The 19,651-nt window shown below is 35.2% G+C and overlaps 2 protein-coding genes and 1 pseudogene across 3 annotated transcripts; 2 read left to right on the top strand and 1 right to left on the bottom strand.

The window, feature by feature from the left end:
• Positions 1–1,776: 1,776 nt before the first annotated feature.
• LOC141426626 (uncharacterized) lies at positions 1,777–2,675 on the top strand (annotated as a pseudogene).
• A 231-nt stretch (positions 2,676–2,906) lies between these two features.
• LOC141426625 (uncharacterized) lies at positions 2,907–9,996 on the top strand. Its single transcript, XM_074085663.1, has 3 exons — positions 2,907–3,110; positions 4,283–4,501; positions 6,116–9,996. Exons 1-3 carry the CDS (start codon positions 3,008–3,010, stop codon positions 6,313–6,315), a joined length of 522 nt encoding a protein of 173 aa, XP_073941764.1. The 5' UTR covers positions 2,907–3,007; the 3' UTR covers positions 6,316–9,996.
• On the bottom strand, positions 9,992–19,598 carry LOC141426623 (uncharacterized). 2 transcript variants are annotated; one of them, XM_074085661.1, is made up of 10 exons: positions 19,432–19,598; positions 19,044–19,172; positions 18,364–18,850; positions 17,685–17,842; positions 15,631–15,806; positions 15,392–15,542; positions 15,142–15,266; positions 14,330–14,459; positions 12,156–12,339; positions 9,992–11,596 (listed from the first exon to the last, which is right to left on the bottom strand). In XM_074085661.1, exons 2-10 carry the CDS (start codon positions 19,138–19,140, stop codon positions 11,236–11,238), a joined length of 1,869 nt encoding a protein of 622 aa, XP_073941762.1. In that variant the 5' UTR covers positions 19,141–19,172; positions 19,432–19,598; the 3' UTR covers positions 9,992–11,235. The 2 variants fall into 2 exon arrangements, with proteins under 2 accessions (XP_073941762.1, XP_073941760.1); XM_074085659.1 differs by lacking the exon at positions 19,432–19,598 and adding an exon at positions 19,299–19,414.
• Positions 19,599–19,651: the final 53 nt, after the last annotated feature.

Here is a 19,651-nt window from a genome sequence, read left to right as displayed (position 1 = left end):
CGCCTGACTGTGCGTTCATTAGATACCCGTGTACACCCACTTTATCGACAAAGCAGAAATCTACATTTTTATTATGTAACATTCTGATCTTGAATTAATATAGCAGGGCTTGTTAACGTTACCAAATTCACACTATAAGTAACGTTTTAAATAACGGTAAAATGAATATTACATAATACTAGTACCGGTAAAAAAATTAACGTTAAATGGTAACTTAACATTATAGTAACGTTACCTGATTAATTATTTTTACCGTGTAATTGAGACTTTACATTGTAGGGCTAGTTTACCCAATGAGGCATATCGTTTTTTTGTCTCACTAGATGCCAACTGTTTGCTTGAGATTTTCTAAGTTGGCTTTCAAAGTCTGTTATTACGGGCGTACAGACAAAGTTAATACGAACATATTTTAATATACCGTAAAGCAGTACCACAAAAATATTCGAGCGTGCCACAGTTTTAGATTGTCCGCCGTTATTGTCGGAAAAAAGGGAGGAAAAAGGTTTCGAAAGACAGCAAACTGTCTCAAAAACACAGACATTCATTGCCCCGGAAGCATATTTTCCATTAATTTATTTAATATTGCAAATATTCACAAAATTATTTCTATAATAAATAACCCGCGTTAGGTCACCAAAAACTAATTGAGATAACATTATAGACGTTACGCTGATTACGTTACTTTTACGGTCTAGTTTACGAATTGTACGCGATAGCCCCAATTCACATTAATATAACGATACCGAAGTAACATTTCGGTAATATTTGCTATGCTACCGAGTGTTGCCAATTTAGCGACTGTCGCTAGAACTAGCGATTTTTGCTTAAGTGTTAGCGACAAAAAGGTTTTGACGACAAAAATGGTTTAGCGACTTATCTGGCGACTTTTTACCGACTTCAAAAAAGGAGGAGCATCGCATCGCATCGCATCGCATCGCTTCGCATCGCATCGCATCGCTCGCATCGCACCGCATCGCATCGCATCGCTTTGCATCGTATCGCATCGCATCGCAGTATCGCAAATGTTTATAGAGTAGTGTTTTTTCCTTTGTCAGTTTAATGTTAGTAAGCAAAATTAAAAGTTAGAGCAGCGGACAATAATGGATTTTCATACATACTTCATGGTCTAGGCCAAGAAGTTATGTAGGGAGGTGGTAGGGAGCCATAAATGAGAAACTTCATGTCTCCATTTCGTGACATTAACGCATACATTTCCGAGCATGTTTGAGAAAACATCTATTATGCACCCAAGACTCGAGAACAGATATTCGTATTTCTCATACAATATCTACCCCTATAAATTTCACCTTGATACCTCCACACGTTCCTGTGAAAAGAGTCTAAACAGAAAGACAGACGGACAGACGGACAAAAAGTGATCCTACAAGGGTTCCGTTTTTTCCTTTTGAGGTACGGAACCCTAAAAACGACGAGGGATGAGCGTATTGCGCGTGCATACTCGCTCGATAAATGAGGATAATCTGCCATTTAACGTTACCCAAGCTTACCGGTAAATAGTATAATATAAATACCGTTAAAACGATTTAACGATACTTTTGAATTAACGTTAATTTAATGAATAGCTGATAACGTTACCATTTTTAATACCGGTAAAAAGTTGTATAAGTAACGGTAAATCGTTTAACGTTAATTATGATTTAACGTTAAATCTGTTTGACAGTTGGTAACGTTACCATTTTTTAACGGTATTTTAAGCCCTGTTATATAGGTATGAGACAATGAGAAAGAAAGAGAAAAGAAAAATACGTTGTTGATTTGACGCAAAGTTGACTTGTCGTAAACGAACAGTACTAAAAAGTAAACCAAATAACTAAGGATAAAGAATTTAAAAAAGCTGTATAATACTATCCGTAATCAATGCCCTACATTCTGATTAGAGGTAATCTCGCATCTTATGGGCATAAAACCCGTGGCGTGTTTTGGTATCCGGCTTAAAAGGTTGTTATTTATTAAACATTATTGACAGAAACGTAAATAAATTTAGTTGTATTTTAGATTTCATCTGACGTTTGTGATAAAAGATCACTAGCTTGTCTACACAGAACCAAATCTTTCGTATACGGTGATGTAAAAGTGGGACATTGACCGTAATTCAAATTTTCTTTGCAGCTAGTGACATAGAGCAGCTAAAACGGTTTGCTTGTGGTGGATACTCCGACGACTCGACCATTGTCTACTTGCAGCACCCTTGTGTAATACTTAGCGCATTAGAGGTAAGTCGCAGTTAATTGTTTGTTGACATCATGGTATGCTCTACTTTATTTTATCACTAATTAACTATACTGTGTATGAGTCACGTCGGGACTACGTGAGTAAAGTTCAGTACCTAGTTTGGTTTTGTTAACTGGTCAGGGTCCTTATTATCTGTTACAGGTTTTAGGTTACAAAGTAGTAGCATCCAGCTCAACTGCAGTTAAGCAAGACTATAATGAGTATATGTGGACTATGAGAAAAGAGTTTTCTGAACCAGAACCTTCAGTAATTGTAGAGCAAGACAACATTACTAACTTCAGCAAAGAGGCTATGCACTTTGGCAATCAGCTTACAAAAGACGACGAAGTATAACTCTATATAACAACCTTTTTATACTATTTTTGGGTAATTATTATGGACACAAAAGGTAGCCAGAATCCTTCCACAGTAAATTTGTGTAAATTACCCTTATCAGAGGCAGATGAAGGTGTTGTTTACATTGCCATCAAGGGTTCTCTTCATGCATATGATTGTTCTGTGTTTGGATTAGGACAGGAAGAGATAAGTGCACTGAGTAAGAAATATCCTGGCTCAGGGATACTCATCCCTGGTAATGGCGTCACAATGAAAGCCAATGTCCTACGTGCTATCAACTCTTTAGCCCAACTTGGCTACAAAATTGTGTCCAGCACAGGTGAAAACGAAATCACCTGGACACTCCAGCGTGAAATCTAGATGTGATAATATAAGTCACCATATATTTTTAGATAGCTGTTTGTGTTTATGCATAAAAATGGATCACATTGGATGTAACCACACTCATTGCACTGCTGCCAATCAATCTGTTTGCCAGACAATATCCGAAATGGATTGGGAGAGAGGTATATGGAATGCAGGTAAATATAATCAATATGAAACATAACTTTATATTTTTTTTTAAAAGACGTGTGAGATTAAGAGGGGAGAAGGTCAATCCTAATAGCAGTAATAGCATGACATCTCACCAGGAGGGAGGAGAATGTAACATTGACAAAATTGTGCCTGAATTAACAACCCCTAATCTTAAGTGAGTATTTGATTGAGAAAATTGTGTCATATGTACCCTTGAAGTTTAATATCTAATTGCAACATAATCTTACTTAATCCATTTAGTCAACAAAAATAACTTCTTATCAGGCAACCAAGATGTTGAGGTTGATAACAAATCCTTAGTAAAATACAGTGGACTAAATCAATTATAAATTATTTTTATCCATGAATAGTATTTATTTGTTCAGTTGGTACTGTCTTTGGTTCATGAAACTTAACCTTAACCCCTTGTGTGCAGGAACTAAAAAAGTGTTGAATTCTAGTCTCATCTGTTTTAATAAGCACAAATTCCGCTGATTTTAAAAAAATACAAATAGATAGCCTTAAATTTGACATGGATCGTCTTAAGCATACAAGAGGTTTAAGCATCATCTCTTTAAATATACCTATTCTGAGAGGATGGTGAACAAAACTCTTTCAGATTCTGAATATTGGCTCTTACTAATGTATCCATTCCATATATTACATTTAATTTACAACACTGGGTGTGGCAGTTTTTATAAGCTTTTCTTTAGCTTGCCCTGTTTATTTATTTATTTGGGTCAAATCTTGGAAGCTAAATTTGACCCATTTCCAGCAGTCCAATTGACTTGAAATGTGACATACTTATGTAAATTTTGTGACACTACTTTCTGGTAATCTGGTTGTGACATCTTGGTGGTCCTGCCAGGATCATCTCCACAGGAGGGACCCCTCAATTGTTAATATAGTACCGACTTGAAATTTGGTACGGCTATGCAGTTTAAATGACAATGCAAGTGCAGTCAACAAAAAGTACAGTCAGCAAAAAAAGCTTGTATTAAAATGAAATTTTTAACAGAAACTTATTTTAGAAACAACATTTTGGTTAGGGTTTAAAATTGTTGCAAAGTAGGGTGGTTCAGTTCCAGTCAGGTTCAGGTCAGTTCCAGTACAGACTTGACTTAAACATTTTATTTTAATTTTCCATAAATTTATTCGATTTATTTTTACTTTTCAGCATTCAATGGTGAGAAAGACAAAATAATCACATTAATTGATAAAGCAAAGAATGCCAAGGAATTTGTAAATATGCCAGACAACTCTGGCTACACAGCACTACACTATGCTGCACGTAATGGCCACATAGATATTTGTAAGACGTTGATTCAAGTTGGGGCAAATGTTAATGCTCAGACAAGCGGATTAGCTACACCATTGCACAAAGCTGCAGCAGCTGGTAAGTGCTTAAAAATAATTACACAAATATCTAAGGTTGAGGTTAAGATAAAGGTTTCAAGGGCAGCTCTTACCTTAAAGGGGTTATGGAGAAATGGCAAAATCCAAGTAACCCTTTAATTGGTATGGTAAAATTTTAACTGACAAAACAGCCTGTATCTGTATCCATTTTAACAAAATTTTGCAGTTTTAGAACAGTGGTGATGCAATGCAGGACCTAAATTTAGCGTGCACAAGATAAATTTGAGAAGCCCTATGAGGGCACAACACACATTAGAGGAGCAAGAAAACATAGAAACTTTCAAGGCGCGAGGCTGTGGGCAGTGGCCTACGTCGTCTACGCTTAGCGCCGCTTCTGTTTTAGACCACATATTGTCATAGGCCTTTATGACATTTAACAGTAGCGTCAACAGAGACTCTTTAATTTTTAATAAGTAAACCAATTCTACTGAACAACGGCTAAAATGATAGTGTCTTTTCCAACCTCGACATTGGCGGAATCATCGATAGTATCAATGGAGCTATATTTTCAAGAATTGAATTGAATTAATAAACCACTGAGTAACAAGTAACAACATAGCAGGACAAGGAACACAAGTGATTACTGAATAGCATTGAAAAGAGCAAAAAAATTGAAGGCAATAGTTTCTTTATTCAGTTTTTTTTTTTTTAGTGTCCTAATTTCAAAATTGGCTCTTTATCATGAAGAATGCAGCCACTATTCGGATAGCTTGGGTATGGTGAAACGTCATTAAGCTATTAAAGGGTTGTAACAATGTAAATTCGAATCGATTTATTGCGATTCTCGATTAGATATGCGAAGGGTGCGTAATCGATTTTATTAGTGATTATTTATATTTTTAACTAGTTTTCGCCTGCGGCTTCGCCAACCTGCGCCACGCCGCAAACCATGCGGTCTTCTTTGACACTATATCAAAACTAATAACGGTAAAAAAAATAACAAAAACCGTAATAACAAAATTTAATAACAGTTCAAAACATCAAACAATACGAAACACTCAAAACAAAGCAGCGGCGTCTTTAGTCCTTGTAGCGCCCGTGTGCAATTATTACTTTTGCGCCATCTAGGAAGGGCGCGGTCAAAATGGAATAGGTACAAAATGTATAAAGTACTCTGTGATGCCGCGGCCGACGCCTCTAACACCGCTGCGCCCGTGTGCAACGCACACCCTGCACTACGGTCGCCTCTGAAACAAAGACGCATTCAAGGCCCTTCGCTCTCGTACAATAAAATTGACACAGATGATGCGAGTCGAAAGGATTTGACAAGATTGTGGAATCGATTCGGTCGTTAAGCAAAGTCAAGCTCTATTGTAGTTGAGTTCGCGATGAAAGTTGACGAGATTAAAATTAATTAATTATTAGTTTTATAACAAAAAAAATATACTTAAGTATATGTTCAAGTGATTTGTGTTTATTATTACGAAATATTTTTAGCTACATGGAGATATATTTCTTTTTTTTTTTTAAAGATTCAAGTATATTTTTTATAAAATATTGGCCTGAAACATTAATGGCGTGGAATGGAAAAAAGTAAATGTCACCGTACCCAAGCTTTCAGAAAAGTACTATAATAAGACTTTTTTTCTTTAAGGTAAAGCATCTACTGTTAATTTCTTGCTGCAGTCTGGAGCCTGTGTGACAATGCAAGATATAGATGGACAAACTGCTTTACATAAGGCAACAGCAAACAAGCGCATCGAGTTGGAATTTTTTTTGTTAGATGCTGCCCCTGAACTTGCAAATATTAAAGACAACAGAGGTCGTGTAGCATCTGAACTTGCAACAAATTGATAGTCATCATAAGTATAAAAATACCTACAAACTTTCAAAAGTGATTACAAAATCTCATATCATAATACTTGTGATCAGCTAGACTTTTTTGAGCAGGATACGTAATGCCATTGTACCTACAGCCACAGAATAAGTAATAGTTGCTACAGCTAACAGTAGATAAGTACTTCAAATGTTGTATTCATACAAAATCCTGCTTTATATTTAAGTTAATTTATCTTTCCCAGTATTGTAACAAAAATTAAATAATTATTATTTTATTTTAAGTGTGTAATTTTATTGACATTAAATATTGTTTCATTTTGATGTTAAATATATTGTGTGCATTTATACAGATGTTTTGTTAATATTGTTGAAATTTTATAATCATAGCTAGTAATTTTACGTAAATTCATGCTTATCTAGCTTATTTTTTATTATGTTTTGTTTAGGTCCTAATAATAAGGAAAGTTGTTTTCGCTACCGTCGTCTGTATTTCCGAGTAAGCACAATCTAGGGCTCTTCAATGCTATAGCTGCAAGGCAAGGCTAGAATTAATAGGCTGTTACTGAACCGGTGAGATACACTTTTGGCCTCATCTGCACTAAACAATCATGTGAGGTAGGGGTCAATCATGGTCAGTTTTATGTAAAAAAAAGAAGTAATTTTTTTAATCATTGTTAACTTATAAATATGTATCTCCACACTAGACCCACGTAGAAACTACACCCCAAGCTCTTATTGTGTCGAGGTGTCCCACTAGTCGCAAGACAAACTTAAGAGGGAGGTAGGTGGGTAGGTCACCTACCAAACACTAAAAAATTACCTCTTAAAAGCTTCGTAAAACTTATGAGATATTTCGATTTTTCTGAATTTTCAACATTTTCAATTTATATATATATAAATGATTGAAAATGATATATATACATATATCTTTGCTTTTGTTTTCATGGAACAGATGCAAAAAAACTTGTTTTTTAATTCAAGTTAAATATTACCTCTTCTATTAACTTTGATCTAGCTTTGAGTTCACCTGGTGAAGAAAAATATTACATAACCATAGTAAATATTTTACCACCAAAATATTAATATGAAAAGAAAAAGCTGAAGAAAGCATAGCAACTTATGGGTCTCTGTGTGCATACATGATAATCATTTTAACCTCCTCAAGACTCCTCATACGAAATTTTGAAATATTGTTTAACCAAATGTCCCCTTTTCATGATTGTCATAAAGTTTGTAATTCTTATATTAAAAATTTGACGTGGGTTCTCAGGAGGATAATCAATATACTTAATCATAAATATTTAATAAATGTTGTTTTGTGTAAGTACCTTGTGTTTTATGTATAAATTTTAAATCTTATGACGTAATATGTATTACAATTTGTGCAGGGCTGTTTACATAAGTATAATAAATTGTTTTAGATGCTAATGTCATGTTTGGATGCTGGAGTTGTAATCTGGCATATCATGTTACACATAGTTCGAATCTTGGTAGGAGCAGGTACTTGTGTGATGAAGATTAATGTTTGTGCCCGAGTCATTCCTATATTTATATCTATTACCTATATCATACATAATATACCTCATATAAAAAATAATCAATCATCATCATCATCCCAGCCTATATACGTCCCACTGCAGGGCACAGGCCTCCCCTCAGAATGAGAGGGCTTGGGCCATAGTTCCCACGCGGGCTCAGTGCGGATTGGGAACTTCACACACACCATTGAATTGCTTCGCAGGTTTGTGCAGGTTTCCTCACGATGTTTTCCTTCACCACAAAGCTCGTGGTAAATTTCAAATGTAACTCCGCACATGAATTTCGAAAAACTCAGAAGTGCGAGCCGGGGTTTGAACCCACGACCCTCTGCTTGAGAGGCGATTGGTCAAACCACTAGGCCACCACGGCTTACCCACCACGGCTTACATAGAAAAATTAATCAATAGGGTCATTCAAATTCAAATAATTTATTCATTAAATAGGCCGAAATGGGCACTTTTACATGTCATTTTTTTAAACTACCAGCGCTTTCGGAAAGACCATCATATCATTGCCAAGAAGAATGCGCCGCAAGAAACTTGGCAGTAAGACTTATTAAGTACATACTAAAAAACTACAGTATAAAATTGACAATGATGTCCAATCTTGCAACACACTTGTGATTTTGCACTTATCCCATATAAACTACACTTATTTATACTAACACTAGTTTTTCGCCATAAATTTTTCTGTATAAGTACAGTGAGTGGAACAAAGCCATTTTAGTTATTACAATTATGAATCATAATTTATGATTACATAAAAAAACGAGTTTTTTTTTGCACTAGCTTTTGCCCGCGGCTTCGTCCGGTAAGGTATCGCTCGCCGTTCCCTCGAGAACTGTGACTTTCCGGGATAAAAAGTAGCCTGTGTCAAAAATCACATCGATCCGTCGCTCCGTTTCGATGCGAAAGACGGACAAACATACAAACACAGTTTCGCATTTATAATATTAGTATGGATTTCCACTTTATCGGTTAATTCTCTGTATGTAAACATTGTCTAGTACCCATAGTACAAAGTTTTCTGAACTTGGGACTAAATTTGTGCAAATCGTCGTGCAATTTTTAGTTATTTATAGTATTAATCACTATAATTAAAAAGTGTCTTAATTATGGGCCATACCATAACACACGGCCCTGGCCTGCCGATGTCTGCTCAGTAAGAGTGCGATAAAAATGTAATCTTATACTAAATAAAACCATTATCGGGGTGGTACAAACAAGGATTATGTGACGAGCAAGTGTAAGTAACTGACGACTTGGTTTAACCACAGTATATATATAAGCTAAAATTAGCTTATATATACTGTGGTTTAACATTGTTTTATTTTAATATACAAGCATAAAATAGCAATAAATTAAATGTCATGAAAATACTCTTAATGCTTTTGTGAGTAAAATTATTTGCAAAATTGAACAATTCAATTTTAACGTAAGTAATTATTAAAGGTGATATTTTTATGCCATGTAAAAGTTTTTGTACTGAGTTTAAGTGTTTTAGAAGACTACAAGTGTTTTTGTCAAGAAAATAAATTGTTCACTTAGTTACCTACATTTTTGGAATATTTACCTATATTTTAATTGTAAGTAAAAATGTGCGTTAATAGGTAATCCTTTACGATCTAATGAAAACAAGGTATTTCGTACTGAACCATGCACTTTCGAATGAAAAACTAAATTAATTTCTAGTTCTACTTCGATCTAATGAGTAAGTAGGTATTTTAAATATACTTTCATATCACACATCGCTCGTTTCCAAACAGCCAATTCTTAATTTTAACCACATTACTGATATTTTTGTGTGAAGGCGTCTTTGGAATTGGCTGTAAAGTAACATTGATGTGGTGTGACAATGTCTTAAGCCTTCTTGATAGCAATAAAGGAATGTATGATTTATAAACCTGCTGCTACATCTTTATTAACTTTTTGGGTCCATAATTCGTAATGACTGTAAAGAGTGTAAAATCAGACCAGCGATACATTTAGGTTAGAGCTAAGACGTCGCCATATGCAAAAACCAAGCATCTGTTCTTTTATTAATAGCCGTAGCCGATTTAGAATAGGTACATAAACATAATCAAATTTTATATTTCCCACTTACACCTTTGTACTAATAGTCATATCTTTTACTAATAAATAAAATACATGAATGTAATGTGAATTATTTTATTTTATGTAACATATTAATTTCAAGTTAACTTACGGCCTAAACTCGAAGCCAACATCAGTCATATCACATAAACTTTATATCTGTAGCACAAATTAAATTCATCGCGCTACATGAGAAATAGTGATATCTCGACTCATCGTGCTTTGAGTTTGGGCCTACAAAAAAATAGAGCTGGTACTGTATCTCCCTGGTAGAGCAGTCATAAGTTTGACTGCCGTCGTTATCACAGAAATCAATAACTTCGTTATAGCGAATACGGTCTGGGGACTGTAGGTACAGTTGAGGTAAAAAAGGTCTGCACTTTAAATACTTTAATACCTTGTCACTGTATGCCTTCTGACAATAGGTACTCTAATTTACGTAAAGTTTGCAATGTCAAGTGTTAAGTCCACTGTGCCTAAATACGTTGTTACTATTTTGTACTCTTAACTCTCGTAAGTCATCTGCATTTCGACCCTGGAGACTGTATCGATCGCTGCTCTGTTTTAAATTTCTCTCTTATTTAACTTATCCTTTGTTATTCAATAAACAATGCCAAATGACTAGAAAATAAATATAAAAAACAGAGTTTTACTCAAATAAATCAAGTAAGTTCCAGTCTCCTTGCACAAAAGCCAAGTTGTGCTTTACCACATTTATTAGTCGTGTACTTACCAACCTCGAAATCATAAATTAATTGCGCTATTTACTGATTCACGCTTTACCGCGACAGCATATCTTGATGTAGGTATTTAATTAGGTATTATATAGTGGCGTAGCGTGGGTATCAGCCGCCCGGGGCGGAAGAAAATATTGCAGCCCTCTTATTTAGGGTACCTACAAATTCTAATCGGTCCGAATCGTAGGTGCGACATTTTTTTTTGTTATGGAATTATCATCATCATCCCAGCCTATACACGTCCCACTGTGGGGACAGTCCTCTCAGAATGCGAACGCTTGGGCCGTAGTTCCCATACGGGCCCAGTGCGGATTGGGAACTTCACACATACCATTATTTTTTATCATCATGTATAAATTTCTCCTTTCTATCTATTCAGACGGACAGCGTAACGTAGTCATAGGGTAGGTAGTTATAAGCAACGCGAATCAGTGAATAGCACAGCGAACCTATGATTTCGATGTAGACCTAACAAACAAACCCTATATCAGAATTGTAATATAATGGTACACCTAAGGTGGATTTTTAAAAATTACTAAATTTTATAACAATTCACTTATCTCTAACTATAGTCCTTCATCTTCCATCATTAGAAATCTTTTCAAGGTAGTCGGCAAAGGTAGTGACGAAATGTATTGGAATAATATTTTCTTCTTGCTTATAGATCTGATTTTAATTCTACAATAGTCAGAGAGGCTTAGTGGTTCTCTAGAGGCATAATATAGCCAATGTGCAGCTGTACCTGCTTTGGGAACCGGGGTACTAGGTTCTGGAAGGGCCACATGGTGCCCTGCTTTCAGCAACATGCGTGCTAGGTTACTTGAGCAGCGTCTGCTAGCTATTGATAAATTATCTAAACCGCAGGAATGCAAATCACAAGCATTCACGTTCGCACCGTAACGAATTTGTAGCACTGCCGCGTGGTCTCTGGAAAGTTAAAATTTTAGTAAGACAGGTAGCAATTTTAATGAGACTTAAACTAGGATTTTTTAACTACCTTTTGTCTGACAAGAATTAGTTCATCTCGCTGGAAACAATTTTTTAGGATAAAAACTATCTTACGTATGTTATGTACTTCCCAGAGCGCCAAACTATTTCCATGCCAAATTTCATCTTAACGTTTTAATGTTTATTTGGGTACAAACGGTAGGTACAATATGGCTGATTACAAATGAAAACTTAGATACTACACCAACCAGTAAAGTAACGACAGGTTAACAGGAGGTATAAGCATGAAAAGCTAATAAATAGACAGAGTTACTTTCGCATTTATAATACAAAATACAATGACTCTTTATTGTACACCAGAAATAGTGAGCGATACATAAAAAGGTACCTACACAGATAGAAAATTACAAACAAGGTAAGCAATAGGCGGCCTTATCGCTTAAGAGCGAAATATTAATAAGGAAGTAAGGATTATAAGTATTTCACCCCTCAAAAATATTAGTAATAGAGTTTATAGGTAGTTATGCCGCCAACTTACTTGTGCAACAGCAAAGCCCTGTTTAGTGCCGTATCTCCGGTCAGTGCAATTGCATTCATATCTATTCTATATTCTAATAAGCACATAAGCAATTCCTCAAATACTTCAGGACAGTCTATGCTTTCAACAGCTATGTGTAGTGCAGTCGCACCGGTTATGCTGTTACAAGCATTCACATGAGCACCTGTAAAGGAAAAATACTTCTTAGTTTTTTTTTACATAACAATTGGATACACTGTTCTATTCTTTTAAAATACATATCAGGATTATTGTATTTTATGTAGAAACAATTCGGTAGTATGCTGGGTAAAAAAAAACTTAGTCCTTCAGTTATTTTATCGGAAAATATTGGATAAGTACATATTTTTTCTTTTGGTAATCTAACAAAAAAAATTATGAACTAAAAGAATTTCCTTGCTCACCCGCGACCTTACGATAGCTAAGCTTATGCAAAATATGCGTGTTCATGCAGTTCCTCCAGCTCCACACTGTAAGAACACACACAAATCACACAAACCCATCTATCACCACCACCACACTACACTGACGCGTTTCGAACTCAACCAGAGCTCATCTTCAGAGTGACACAACCGTACACCATGCTACCAGTTGTTAGACTAACGAACTACAACCACCGTTTTAATTTGTCACTGTAACTCCCCAAGTACCCACATACGTTTTATGAAACAAAACAAAACTACCCACAAATTATTAATAAATTTTTTAACCGTCCTTCAAAACTACCTTGATTTTTATTTATTTACTGTCAAGGCGTGTTTTATTAACTACCATTGCTGAAATTAGATCCAAGACAAGACAAGACATTCTTAACTAGTCTAACAACTGGTAGCATGGTGTACGGTTGTGTCACTCTGAAGATGAGCTCTGGTTGAGTTCGAAACGAGTCAGTGTAGTGTGGTGGTGGTGATAGATGGGTTTGTGTGATTTGTGTGTGTTCTTACAGTGTGGAGGTGGAGGAACTGCATGAACACGCATATTTTGAATTTTGCATAAGCTTAGCTATCGTAAGGTCGCGGGTGAGCAAGGAAATTCTTTTAGTTCATTGATATGGACCTCCGCAAAGTAACGCCTGATTCAATAAATTATTAAAAAAAATTATAACAAAAAATTGAGCCGACTACAAAAACCATGAAAATAATTTTCTACCCATCGACATCTAAGTAAGTATGTACCTTACGGCAATAGACTGGCTGTTTGGAACAAAGCGCGCGGCGCATCAATCATCAATATAGGCAGGCAACCGATGCGTTGGACCGACGACCTTGTTAGAGTGGCCGGAAAGGACTGGATGCGAAAGGCGCAATACCGGGAAGAATGGCGTGCATTAGAAGAGACCTACACTCAGCATTGGGTGGTGAAAGGTTGAAAAAGAAGAGAGAGAATATATAGCATATATAATGCTTTTATGTCATTCGAAATATAAAATTATTATGCATTTATTAACCGACTTCAAAAATGTATGTTCACCCAGTCAATTGTGGATCGATTTTCAAAATTATTTTTTTATTCAAAAGAGTAGTTAAGTACATTTCTGAGGTGGTCCCATTGTCACCAAGTCAAGATCTGATGATGGAATCCTAGGGAAATCGAGGGCAACGCTCAAATTTATAAGCACACCTATGACGATTATGGCATTCTTAGCATTAAGCTAAGCAAAGTACACACAAAAAGTATAATTTAGTGAACTGGACCTGATGAAGAAGATCGTAGATGGCCAATGGAACTCGTCAAAGCTAAGTGTGCTCGCGGGGCTATAAACGATCATGATAAATATACCTAGATAAGCGACTAAGAAGAAGCTTTAAGTTAATGATTCTTTCGAACTGATTCGATGCTGAAGCCGAAAGGAAGGCAACGGAACTCTGTTATAAAACAACGTACGTAACTAACTAAGCCGTGTTTGGGCTTGATGGAATCGTTGTGAGATGTACTTTGGCTACGAATCACTAAAAAGTGAGAAATAAAGAAAAATTTTAACAAAAAAGTAAAACACTAGAAAAAAAATTTTAACAAAATATGGAACCATCTAAAAAAATATTTTCAAGGTTTTTGTAGCCGGTTCCATTTTTTGAGCAATTTTTTTTTTTTGTATCGGTTTTACGTTTTTCCTAACTAGTTATAACTTAACAATCATTGCAATCTTTCAATCTAACCTTTTTGCAACAAAATCCTTGCAACTACAGGCTGCGACAGCCGAGCCGCTAGCAGCAGTGGCGTATCACCATTATCGTTATGTAGATTGAGGCCTCCACCACAATTAGAGAGCATTTTTACAATTTCTTCCTGCAAAAAAAACGGCCAAGAGCGTGTCGGACACGCCCAAAATAGGGTTCCGTAGCCATTATGAAAAAATTAAGTAATGATTTTCTAAGTATTTCGTATTTTATACGGAATCTTCCAAGTTTAGGTATATTTTATACCTTAGGCTGCTATATAAGAGTAAAACTACTAATAATTCTCAAGAAAACTAAGCCGTTATAGTTTTCCTTGAAAGTTTGATATACTTACTACCATCCTGAATTTTTTAAATTTTTTCCACCCACCGGTTTAGATTTTAGAGTCGTCTTAAAAATCGTCTTAGCAAACCCCTAATGGTTTTAAAATACCTATCCAACGATACCCCACACTATAGGGTTGGATGAGAAAAAAAAATCATCCCTATTTGACCTAAATTTTTTTTTTTAATTTTTATCGTTCCATTTTGTCGGCATGGTTTACATATATATCCGTGCAAAATTACAGCTTTCTAGCATTGATAGTCCCTGAGCAAAGCCGCGGACGGACGGACAAACAGACAGACAGACACAGACATGGCGAGACTATAAGGGTTCCGTTTTTGCCATTTTGGTTCTGGAACCCTAAAAACAGTTTACGAGTGAGAACTCAAAACTTACCTGTTGGTTACAAATACAGAAATTAATGATTAGGTACCTACATTGTAGTGTACAAAACCTGTTTGTATTACCTGTCTCTGTATGATTGCATAATGTAAAAGTTTATGTGAATGTGTTATTCGAGCTTTTGCTATTAATAGAACTTCAACCACTTCAGGAAATCTATGCCACACAGCCTCACACAGAGGTGTATATCCTGAAAAAAAAAAGGTATTGATGAGATGCCCATATTCATATATTTTGCTACATAAAACCAAACTATAAGCTACGTAGAACTAATTGCGAGTATCAAAACAGTTCAAAAATATTTATTATTTTTACCATGAATCTCCTCCCCATTTACATTTGCTCCAACTTTAATGAGATATCTAACAATATCCACATGACCTCTTCCTGCTGCTAAGAACAAAGCTGTGCGTTCACTTGTATCTCTGCCTTCTAAATTAGCACCATTAATGACTAGCATTTTTACCTGCAATATAATGATCAGTTATTTGTCTTGCATTAAAACCAGTGAATTAATAAGATTGTTTATAAAATTAAATAAAATATACACATACTAAATCTAAAAATCCATTGGATGCTGCATAGTGCAGAGGAGTCATTTTCTCATGAGTTTTATAGTTGACATGGCTGCCTGCTATTAGCAGCATTTTTACAATTTCCAAGTGATTCTTGATGACTGCTACATGTAAGGGAGTTAAACCATCCCCTGCTGTAACTTCTACCTTACTACCTGCAAGATAGTTTGGATGATATGGATACAATACGAATTTTATGGATCTCAATCTGTGATTAGGGATGGCGATTCTTTCCAGAAAAGATCGATACTCGAATCAATCCAAATCGATTCACAAAAAATCGAAGTCAAAAAGATCGATTCTAAAAATCGATCTTTTCTTGATTTGCTTTTCTAGCTCGTATTTTCAATATGTCGTCCTTCTTACTTTCCTATCAAATACCTAAACCCGGATTCTTAATCCCACGGAAAAAATGTAAACAAAGTTTCGTCTTTGTCAAAGTGACTTTTCAGGGGATTTCAAGGTATGGGCCTGCTAGAAATATTATATAAAATTCTGTTGTTACCATATTTTTTTCTATTTTCGATAAAAGAGCCGTTTTTACGGGAGACAACTTATAAGTCGTCTTTTGACCGAGAAGTACGTGGACCAGAGTCCATCCTTTCATATAAAAATAAACGAAAAACAACGGAAAAAGTAACAATGAACAACTTAACTACAATAAAATATAACAACAATGTCGACGGTAAAAAAAATAACAGAACAACAGTCACTGGAAAACGATTACGGATTCAGTCTCGAATGTTAGAGCATTGAGTAACGTCTCGCGTCGAGCGGCCCACAGCTTAAAAACCCGGGTGTAATACCAGGACAAGAAATAAATTATGCATACGAAAACAGTACTCTCTTTGTACATTAATATATCAAAGTGTAAATGCCAAAGTAAAGATTTTCATCAGTAAATTAAAATATTTTATCTTGATTAATAAATACAGTTTTTTAATGGGAAGTCGATTTCTGGCAATTGTGGAAAAATAAAATATCTTGAATTCTGCAATTGTTTTTTGATAACGGCAACACCTTTGTTTACATTTTTTCCATGGAATTTAAAAATCCGGGTTTACTATTAGCGTAAGCAGGGCGGCACGATAATAAGTTCTAATTACGAATTTCAAGAGAAAGATAGTTAAAACCGATTCCGATTCGGGATTCTCGATCTTCAATGTCGAAATATCGATTCACTAGATCGTTTCAGTACTCTGGATTGATTTTAAAAATCGATCCTTTTCAGTTGAAATAATTGATTCTTCGATTACTTAATCGATCTGAGATATTGTTTAATATGGTATTTGTAAACTCCTGATTTTGCCATATCCTAATATTATTATGAAAATATAGATATACAGATAGAGTGTTTAGCAAAGAGAAAATTGAAATCGGTTTAAAATTGGATTACCACTATTAATCCAATTTTCAACCGATTTAAATTTTCTCTTTGCTAAACACTTTTGAAAAATCTATATACCTGCCTCTTTCTCAAACGCTTTTCTCTATGCAGCAAGTATGGCGATACTGGCGTGTGACGTCACATGCCAGTATGTCTTTCACTGTCTAATCTTGAATTTAGAACCTTGTTATTAGTAAAGGTAGCTAAAAAATTGTTTTTCTATTTGATAACAGACATTGTGTAGTTTTAATTTATAAAACATATACAAAATAGTCAAATACCGTATTATATCTCAGATCAATGGTCAATCAAATTTTTCTTGTTTGTTATTTTGTCCAAGAGACAACAGTGATAGAGTTACTTGAAAAAACAGTTAGGTATAATATATGCTACTTATGTGCTTAGGAGACAGTCCATAAAATAATGGGTTTGTAACTACAACAAAAGTGTACACTATGAATTTTAACCACAGAAAACACAGAAACTCATGATCATAAAGAATTGTCCAGGGGATGTAACCATGACAAGAAAAATTTATCAGCCCATTCACATTATGTACATATAAATACCCAGCTTAATGACAAGTGTGCTTTTCTTGTTAAAGCGTGTTTTAGGGTTACATACCTCCAAAAGACAAAAAAATTACCTGCATCTAATAGTACCCTAACAACCTCAGTATGACCCTGTTCAGCCCCATAATGTAGGGCTGTTCTCATATATGCATCTTGTTGATCAATTCCATAAATTTCCATTGAGGCAGAAGCAATAGCAGCACCAGTACATTCCAGAATAGAGGCATACCATCTGTAAAAAATAAATATTATCAGAACCTAATTACTGAAGAATGTGTATGGATACCAATTATTTTTTAAGCTGCCACTCAAGAGACCACATCTAAGGTTTCATATAAGATGTATAAATGATTTTTGCTTGGAGACATAATACGGTATTTGACAACTCCTGATTTTGCCATATCTTAATATTATTATGAAAATATAGATATACAGATAGTGTTTAGCGAAGAGAAAATTTGAATCAGTTGAAAATTGGATTTATAGAGATTTTTTGAAAAATCTATATACCTGTCTCTTTTTCAAACGCTTTTCTCTATGCAGCAAGTATGGCAGTACTGGCGTGTGACGTCACATGCCAGTATATCTTTCTCAGTCTAATCTTGAATTTAAAACCTTGTTATTAGTAAAGGTAGCTAAAAAATTGTTTTTCTGTTCGATAACAGGCATTGTGTAGTTTTAATTTATAAAACGTATACAAAATAGTCAAATACCGTATTATGTGGCAGCCCTCAGTTTTCCTAAGATACTAACTTGTACATGGAAGACCAAGTCTCATCTTCACTAGTTGTTGGTGCCACATTTCCAATATCTTCATCCCACTCTAAATCATCCTGAGGCGATGGTGTTAGAGGACTTAAAGGGGAAAGCAAACTTGTGATTCTACTTTCGTCACTGCTGGACCCGTCACTGTGTATAAAAACAAAGTAACCACGATTCATTTTACTCTTGGACTCCTGATTAGACCTTATGGTTTCAAGTTGGAGTCCCAAACAATCTTTAATTGATCTCTCGCTAGGATTCTTGTACTTAGTGAGAGTTTCTTCATGTTGGCTATCATTCCTAATTTTACGTTTGTGAGTTTTAATCTGGCGTTTTCTAGATAAATGTGACTGTGATCTGTTGTTCAATGATGATTTTGTGGCTTCAATCAATAACTTAACTATGCTTGCATTACCCGTGTTAGATGCTTCACCTAGACATGTTTTTCCATGACTAGCTATCTTATTGGGATTGGCACCTGAAAATAAGATCAAGTAACTGATAAGAGGACTTATAGTGTAAATACAAAAAAGCCTAAATTATTTTTTTAAGATTTTTATTTTTTACTACAATGTTGTGACCAGAATCACCATTTTTTTTTTGACATAAATAGTATTTATTATGCTAATTTCAATTGTAATCTGTAAGTTATTTAGTTTTTTTTCCATTACCTCTGTCCAGAAGGCACACAATAGTCTCTTGATCTGCGTTTTGTATAGCTTGAAACAAGCAATCTTCTAAAGAAGTTTCCATTCTTTCAAACGGCATTAGAATTTTAGCGAGGTGTTTTTGTTCAATTACTATAAAAGTAAAATAGCTTATTAAATTATTCAATCAAGGTGTAGTTAAGAAACTTACTAATAAGCCTAGAAAGGCTTCGATTGCACAGAATTAAACGACAGACAGTGAAGAAAATAAACATTTACATCAGTAGGTACAGCCTGCACATCCTCATAAAAATATCATGTTATCAAACTTTTACATTTATTTATTTATCATTTTTTTATAGTTTGACAAAGAATACATAACCACTACGTTTGACACAAAGAGTATAAGTACCTATGTAGGTTTGACAGTTCGGTGACACTCTTTCCCGGCCCGGATAATACTGGGATGGAAATATCAACCCAGTTTTTCGTGAACACGCCCATAGAAGCTCCTGTCAGTTTCTATGGGCGAGTTCACAAAAAACAGGGCTGGTATTTCCATGTCGGTGTTATCCGGGCCGGGAAAGAGAATCACCCGCTTTGGTCACCCGCCTTTGATGACACTATTATTT

Source organism: Choristoneura fumiferana, chromosome 3, assembly GCF_025370935.1.
Source record: "Choristoneura fumiferana chromosome 3, NRCan_CFum_1, whole genome shotgun sequence".
Lineage (NCBI taxonomy): Eukaryota > Metazoa > Arthropoda > Insecta > Lepidoptera > Tortricidae > Choristoneura > Choristoneura fumiferana.
This window is presented reverse-complemented; position numbering and strand designations above follow the sequence as displayed.